Genomic DNA, 8,907 nt, shown 5'->3' on the forward strand with positions numbered 1-8,907 from the left:
TGTGTGTGTGTGTGTTTGTTCGTTTTTCTGTTTGGGAAGATTTTAAAATCTAATCTAAATAAAATCGCGAAAAAATACAGCATCTTAAAACTAAGTTACACATTCAAATTATATATAGCAAGTTCCTGCTTTACGCTCGCATTTTGCTCACATTTACTTCCTACTTAATACATGTATGTATAAACTAATAAAACTGTGTTCTTTCTCTTTTCATTCTCTTCTAAATTTTTCATATTTCTTATTCTTCTCCTTTCTCTCCACTTGTACTGCATATCATGCAGTCGCTTTTCTATGCGCTTCTATTTTGGCTTTTGTTCTGTACACCGCCCACTCTTTACAATATTACACCGTTGGCGGTGGGTGGTCCAATGGGTCCCAGACCGCTGTTGACAGCTGTCACTACCGATGTGGCACTGCTGCTGTTTGTCGATACGGTGCAAGATGATGCTGCTGGCGATGTCTGACCCACCGCTGTGACACTAATACCATTCTCTTGTATCATGATGGGCGCACCGACCGTAAGGCCGGCAGTCATGCAGTTTGTTGGCGTAGTAATGGTCAGTCCAGCCGCTGTACTGCAAGCGGCTGCTGTGGTTGAGGTTAAGATGCTAGTGCTGCACGCAATCGACGATTGCGATGGTGAGGCGATTGTGGTGCTTGTTGTTGTAATTGGATTGGCTGTCTTCATGAAATACTTCTCCAGTTTGGCATTGATATGCTTGCCGTAGGTGTATTTGCGTAATGCTGCCATATGTGGGCGTATCTTATTCATTAGTTTTTTCAATTGTGTCGGCTCTGAGACGTCGATCATTTTCTGCACCACATAGTTGGCATATTGATCCTTCATCATGACGTGCAAGGCGCTGGGGGAAGAGGAGAATATTAATTAAAATGAATATTTAAAAAAAATCTAGAAATAGTGGAGCGCCTGTATAAAAGAAAGATACATATTAACGATACTTTGGCAAAACCACGTATATNTGTCGGCTCTGAGACGTCGATCATTTTCTGCACCACATAGTTGGCATATTGATCCTTCATCATGACGTGCAAGGCGCTGGGGGAAGAGGAGAATATTAATTAAAATGAATATTTAAAAAAAATCTAGAAATAGTGGAGCGCCTGTATAAAAGAAAGATACATATTAACGATACTTTGGCAAAACCACGTATATATATACCTCAAAACGCTCCCAAACAACACTCTCTAACAAAAAAAAAAAACTCTATTAACAATAAAAAAATAATAATTTTTGATCTAACTATTAAAAATTAACTGTAGGTTTCACCAGAAATNCACCACATAGTTGGCATATTGATCCTTCATCATGACGTGCAAGGCGCTGGGGGAAGAGGAGAATATTAATTAAAATTAATATTTGAAAAAATTCTAGAAACAATGGAGAGCCTGTAGAAAAGAAAGCTACATATCGACGATACTTTGGCAAAACCACGTATATATGTACCTCAAAACGCTCCCAAACAACACTCTCTAACAAAAAAAAAAAACTCTATTAATAATAAAAAAATAATAATTTTTGATCTAACTATTAAAAATTAACTGTAGGTTTCACCAGAAATTTAATAGAAAAATCATTTTTCATATTAGAGAAATTGAAAAAAAAAAAAAATTCACTTAAGAATAAAACATAATGAATCATAGTATTTTAAGGCCTATTTCGATTTAAATTTACAATNAAAAAAAAAAAACTCTATTAATAATAAAAAAATAATAATTTTTGATTTAACTATTAAAAATTAACTGTAGGTTTCACCAGCAATTTAATAGAAAAATCATTTTTCATATTAGAGAAATTGAAAAAAAAAATTCACTTAAGAATAAAACATAATGAATCATAGTATTTTAAGGCCTATTTCGATTTAAATTTACAAGACGCGAAGTAGTAGTGATTTCTGTGATAAGCGGTTTTGCCAAACTACCGTCGATATGTACATGGTTTGGAATGTTTTTTTCCAAACCAACACTCTTTACATCTACAAAATTTTGTAAGCACATGGTTTAAATTTGTACTCTAAATACAAATTTATGTTTCAACTACGCGCTTTCAAATTCAGCACGCGTTTAATATTGTAAGCGACCTAATAATTTTATAAGCAATTCCCAGAAATTAAAAAATACATTATTTTACTATAAATTGCAGCTTTGCTTACAAACTTCCTTCGAGAGAATATATTTTGTCAGCACACATTCGTTAAATTAAAGTTGTAAATTAGATTTTGAGATTTNCAACTACGCGCTTTCAAATTCAGCACGCGTTTAATATTGTAAGCGACCTATTAATTTTATAAGCAATTCCCAGAAATTAAAAAATACATTATTTTACTATAAATTGCAGCTTTGCTTACAAATTTCCTTCGAGAGAATATATTTTGTCAGCACACATTCGTTAAATTAAAGTTGTAAATTAGATTTTGAGATTTTGATAAATATAACTGGAGAACAGTCTTGGGCCAGATATAAATTTGGGGGTTGCGGTTGCATGCAGCTGACTCGAATGAGTTTTTATGCTGTTACTACAACATTTTGAAAATCTCAAAAGCTTACAAATTTATATATATTTGATTCGAGTCTACTTTGTGAAGTTAAAGGAAATGTTTACAAAATTTGAAAACGTTTTGCGGTTGCTGGAAATCTAAACATATTTAAGCGTTGAAAAATGAATAATCTTCTGAAAATTTGACTGATTCCAAAACCATGCGAACACCCTAATTAGCTTTTGATTTTACTAAGCGCTTACAAATTCAGCTCACATTTACTGTTGTAAGCAGGCATTAAATTTTGTAAGCAGTAGTGAAAAATAAAATCATATAGTCTAAGCAAAGCCTTTCCATGGCTAAATATCTCAAACNTTAAGCGTTGAAAAATGAATAATCTTCTGAAAATTTGACTGATTCCAAAAACCATGCGAACACCCTAATTAGCTTTTGATTTTACTAAGCGATTACAAATTTAGCTCACATTTACTGTTGTAAGCAGGCATTAAATTTTGTAAGCAGTAGTGAAAAATAAAATCATATAGTCTAAGCAAAGCCTTTCCATAGCTAAATATCTCAAATAATTCATCCAGGTCTTTTGTGCTACAAATTTGACCAAACTATTATTTGAGCGATGTTTGTGATGGGAAGAAAATTGACGAAGGTTTTCTACTGAATGAAAAAAGCATAAAATTCATGAAATATTTTACTTCTTTGCATAAGCGACTTTTCACAAAATATTTATCGTCAAAAATAACTAGAAGCCCATTTTCGATCCTTACTTGTCATTAAAAGTGCACACTTCATCGATGAGAGCGGTGCGTTCGCCGCGTGTGGCATGCGTGACACACTTCTCCACTACATTCGACGCGAATTTATGCTGCGACAAAACCAAAACTTTTCCACGCACGCCGTTTATAAGTATCGATTTGTCTTCGGGTTTGCCGTGTTCTGAAAAACGAAAAATAAGTTAGTCATACTTACACAATACTTAGAAGTGTAAACTTTTTAAATTTTCACCACACTCACCCAGCACATGTTGTATAACATAATTGCCATACTGATCCTGTATCAGTTGCTCGGTATGCTCGTGCAACTCATCCAATATGGGTTGTGTCTGCTCGGAGGTGCAGTGCTCCAGTATACGTTGTATGACTCGACAGCCATATGGGTGTGTGCTTAGCGTGTATACCTGACCCTTGAAGGCATTTATAACAAACTGCAGCGCCGATGGATCCACGCATTCGATGCACTTTTGCACCACATGATTGCCATTCTGGTCTTTGACACATTTCAATACATTACCATCCAGCTCAAGGACGATCTCTCGCTGCTGCTCCGATGTAATACTCTCCAGCGCCTTCTGTATGACACGGCAGCCATACATTTGCAAAGCCAACTGCAACACATGCCCTTTCACCTGCATGCCCAGCGTGTTCTTTTGCTCCGGTGTGCCAAACTCAAAGAATTTCTGTATAACATAGTTGCCAAAAACGTCGGTCATCAAGCTGAAGGCGGAACCTAAAATCTCACTAAACACCAGTTGTTTCTCGGCAGCGGTGGCGCGTTCCAATTTCTGCTGTATGAAGCGCGAGCCATGCTGATCCTGCGAAAATTCCACAATATGATTGGCCAAATCGCGTAATTGTAAGTTGGGATAGCGCTGATTGCGGAAATCCTCGAGCAGTCGCGACCGTCCTGGTTGCGGTGCACCAGCTGCAGCGACAGCGGCTGCAGCAGCAGCAGCAGCAGCGGCGGACACATTTAGGCCAGCGGCAGCAGCTGCTGCATGTCGTGATGAGGCAGCGGCAGCAGCAGCAGCTGCAGCAGCGGCTGCACTACCCGGAATGGCCAGCTTTGAAAAGAGTGAACTACTCGAACCGAACATATTGCCAGCGGCTGCAGCGGCAGCTGCTTGTGCTGCAGCAGCTGCTGGTGGCAGGCCAACACCACCGACAGACATTTGTTGACGATACTTGGTTTCAGCGCCAGGTGCGCGATTAGTGACGAGGCATGATTGTGGCGGCGGCGGTGTAATGGCTGCCCCAATCGGGCTGGCTGAAGCATTGGCGCCCAGCGCGCCATAGCTGTTGGTCATAGCTCCGGGCCATTTGCCGCGTGCAGCAGCAGCAGCAGCGGCGGCGGCAGCTGCAGCCGCTTGTAGAGTGGTGGCGGTGCTGTTATTATAATCCACTGCCGAGGGGCTGAAGGCAGATGTGTTGCGGTCGAAGGAGTCGCGGCGACCGGTCAGCGAGTTGGTGTTCAATGCGAGGCCTGCGTGAGAGAGGGGAGAGGTATGGAAGAGATGGAAGTACATATGTAAGTACGCATTGTTTAAAATTAATTAACATAAAAAAGAAAATTTTCCGCATTTAGTATTGATGTAAGAGATGCTGTAGTGTATGTACATATTTGTATGAACGCAGGTTTTGAACCTAATCCTTAGCAAATGCCATCTATCACGTTTTGTATTATTCCACTTTACTAATAAATTTATTTACATTACGAAGAAGAAGCAGTTTCTAAGAAAATAATGTATATTTGTAAATACATTAGGGTGGATCACTCTAAAAAAAATCGATACTGCCTTCGCTTTGGATTTATTATTAAGAATACATTAAGAAAATATTAAGATTTACCTGAGCTGGATTTATTTGGCTCAGTGGAAGATCAACCTATCTCGACAGCCAGTTCGAAAACGCCCAATCTCATAAAACTTTTCAAAAACGCCCCACTTAAGAATTTGGTTCAAAAACGCTCTATCTCAAATTAAAATGTATTGAAAATATGTTGAGATAGAGAATTTTTGAATCGGCGGCTGAAATAAGGCTTTGTTTGCAATGAATTCTGAAATAGGGCATTCTTGAAAAGGTTTGTGAAATAGGACGTTTTCGAATTAGCTGCCGAGATAGATCGATCTACCACTCAGCCGCCGATATGTATGCATGTAGAATTAAAAATATATATGGCTGCTTAAATGTAATTTAATTTTTTAAGGTTAAACAAAAAAAATCGTTTTTATTATTGTACAGAAAATAAAGTTTTGTTTAAGTGGAACTGCTTTGCTTTTTGCAGTTTCAAATTTGTAAGCACATAGTCCGCAAGATTTTTAAGGTCATGGAGAATTTAAAATACCATGTGCTCACAAATTCAGCGCGATTTAAACTATTTAAAAACTAAAAATTTTGTAAGCACCTATGAAAATGGAAAGCAGATGCCATTCCAGGTCTATTACGATGTAGGCTTACAAAATATTAATATATTAGCTAGCATTAAATCATGAAAATAGATAATATCGAAATTGTATTGAAATAAAAACATTGCTTTGAATGTTGACTTATTATAACATTGATAGCACTGACCAATAAAACCTTTGCAACAAAACAATTTGTTCATAATTGAAATCTCAAAGGATGCGTGAAAGCGTACAACAATGTACATACTTTGCATGTAAGTCAAGCAGCAAGAAACCAAATGGTCCGGAAACCGGTAACAAATGCATTATATATTTACATGAATTTATTGTGATATTCGGAGCGGATATGAAGCGACACAATACAATGGCTGCTTGATTTAATAAATAAAAGTGTTTGTGCGTATGTGCACATGTATATATACATACATACTTGATTTTCAGCAATTAAGACTATTATTTATTTAAAGCGGAAATTATTTTTGTTACTGGCGTGAAATTATTGTCTTAAATAATATTAAAAATTGTGTAGGCATCGAAATAATAAATCGATAAACTGAATTGAACAAATCGTATCTCCATATATACATATGTACACATAAGTATTACTGAGCAGCAGCATCAATTTTTTCAATAGAATTTTTGAATAATTTTCCTACGAACAATTTCTTTATCTACCTACGTGTATTTAATACCACAAAATAATACATACATATATACTATTTATTTATGTATGTTGTATAAAATTTATTGAAAAATTTAATGCAACAAAGAGATACATAAACACAACCTCAATCATTTGCAGGCGACAAACCTGAATGGAAGAATTTGCATTTTTACGAAGAAATATGAGCCAAAGTGTCCATGACAGCTACATGAACACATACATACATATATACACATATATTGTACATGCATATCAGCTGCCAAAAGCATATGTAAACACTTGCAAATTATTATATTGTATTGCATTGTATTTATTAAAACCACAGATTGTTGGAAAATTAAACAAATGATGTCAAGAGAATGGCTAGCAGGATGCTATTCGTAGTTATTAGTTAGTATTTGGTACAAAATGCAACTACTCGAACATCATAAGTAATCTAAGTCTGCTGAATGCACATGAGTTAACATTTCAAAAAATTTAGAACAGATGTTTCGTTGTATCAAAAAATCTTTATTATTGTGAATATATTTTGTAAGCATTATTTGCATTTTGTCAGCAATTATTTTATTGTTTTTATGACATATTTGGTATGCCAATAAGTTGTGTGCTTACAAAATTTTAAAGATTATAGAAAAGGGAAATGTAGAATATAAATAGCAAGCAATTTAGTGAATCAAATAAGATAACCTTATAAGCGGCGATAAAAATTTTTAAAACAAGAAATTCACTAAAAATTACACACATTGACTGTTATGGAGTTCACCACCAAAGCAGCTGCATTAACTTGATTACCTTTACGACATTTCAAATTTGAAGTGCTAAAATTATATTATTTTTGCGCAAAAGACAGATCGAACTAAAGTTTAGTTATCTATGTATAACGCCAATTTCGGAGGCTGCACTCGTGGAGAGAGGAGAAATGTTAATTGAGTGCGGCGAAAACTTGTGGTTGCGTTAAGTGAGTAAGTAGACAGAGAGTCGATGAGGACAGCAGCTTACGACCCTTAATTGTTTTCTTTATTACAATCGTTTAAATTGTCTTTTATATATTTGAAAGTGTCTATACAGAACTATGCACTTATGTACATACATACATATGTATAATAATGTGCCTCTTTCTGAATATGCCAAAGCCATATGTAAACTTATAAGTATCCATGCAATGATGCATTTTATATTGTCATTTGACAAATAGCAATAAAATAAAACAACGACACGTTTAAGCGAGGGGCAAGTATATTCACAGAAGAGCAAGAGGATTTGTTACACAAATGAATGCACACAATTTAAAAGGGAATTATTCATTTGCGATACGACTGGCAAGTCATACACAGAAAGGGAGAGAGTCTGAAGCACTTACTCCCTATTCAAATATAGTAAGATAATAGGCAAACGTGCCACTGAAACCACAGGAGAAAGCGTACGAACTAGAATGTGGATAGGACTATGGGCTCAAAAGTGTCGACTGTGGCATAACAATTAAAGCCAAGTGCACACAAGAATACTCGAGTGCATGTTTGTGTGTAATTTTGAATGTATGAGAAAAGTAGGATAAACGCAGGAGCATTCTACAGGCAACAGGCTGCTATGAGCCAAACTGGAATTCACATAAGACTGCAAGACAAACGTTCGTACAGGAGCTTAGCTGTACCTGTAAACATAAATAAGTATGCATGCATGCAATATCAGTGCAGAGAGGCACAACTGTTTGCTGCTTGCTGCTAGCTGCTACTGTTCCTATGCCAATTGTCACTTACAATGCAAGTGACATTGCTGTTGTTGTTATGGCTACAGACGAGTCGCTAACATTGCATAAGGCACGTGTTGGTTACAGGCCGATAGCAAATGCAATTGCAAAACGTAAAAAAAAAAATTGAATGAAAATTGCAAATGCGAAAGGCAAAATAACAAATGGAAGATAAATATGGGGAAGCAGGCTTTGATGTAGTACAATGCAAAGAAGAAAATACTTTGCTAGTATCAGACGTGACAAAAACTGCACACAGTTACGATGTGGCGCATTAACTGCCAATCCAAAACAACCAAACGCCATGCGAATGTGCAAACGAGGAGCAAGGAGCAAAGCAAAATTGTATTTATAGTATAGGAGTGACAGTTGGAGCAGTGAAAGTGGATAACGCGCCACAGTCGCAACAACAGACGCAGCATTGCCGCAATATGAATGGCACCAGGGGCAATTTGTGCAACACTGGCAAATGCAGCCAACCACAAATAAACTCTCACACACACACACACGCACCCACCCAGCTATGCAAAATGCGGTAAAGCAGACAGTTGACGTTTACGCTGAAGCTGGTAGAGGTAAACAGTAGACGCATGCACCTTTATGCCTACCCCCAGCAGCATCACACTGAAGAATCATGCGCATGCCACACGCGGCAAGTTACACGTTTTAAGCGTTTCTAAAATTGTTGTATGTTGTATGTTGCAGTGTAAGGGCAGTGTCAGGTGCAAGTACATATTAGCAGATTGAGTGCGTGCGTGCGTGTGTGAGTGATACTTAACGTGAGTGCAGCAAGCAACAAATGTTG

The 8,907-nt window shown here is 36.9% G+C and overlaps 1 protein-coding gene across 1 annotated transcript; it reads right to left on the bottom strand.

Annotated features, from left to right (window-relative positions):
- pum (pumilio) lies at positions 1-4,826 on the bottom strand. The gene is made up of 4 exons (XM_017611527.1): positions 4,823-4,826; positions 3,525-4,769; positions 3,278-3,446; positions 1-863 (listed from the first exon to the last, which is right to left on the bottom strand). Exons 1-4 carry the CDS (start codon positions 4,824-4,826, stop codon positions 335-337), a joined length of 1,947 nt encoding a protein of 648 aa, XP_017467016.1. The 3' UTR covers positions 1-334.
- Between the last annotated feature and the right edge of the window lie 4,081 nt (positions 4,827-8,907).

Source organism: Rhagoletis zephyria, unplaced genomic scaffold (assembly GCF_001687245.7).
Source record: "Rhagoletis zephyria isolate East Lansing unplaced genomic scaffold, Rhagoletis_zephyria_1.1 Rzeph_scaffold_00419, whole genome shotgun sequence".
Classification (NCBI taxonomy): Eukaryota; Metazoa; Arthropoda; class Insecta; order Diptera; family Tephritidae; genus Rhagoletis; species Rhagoletis zephyria.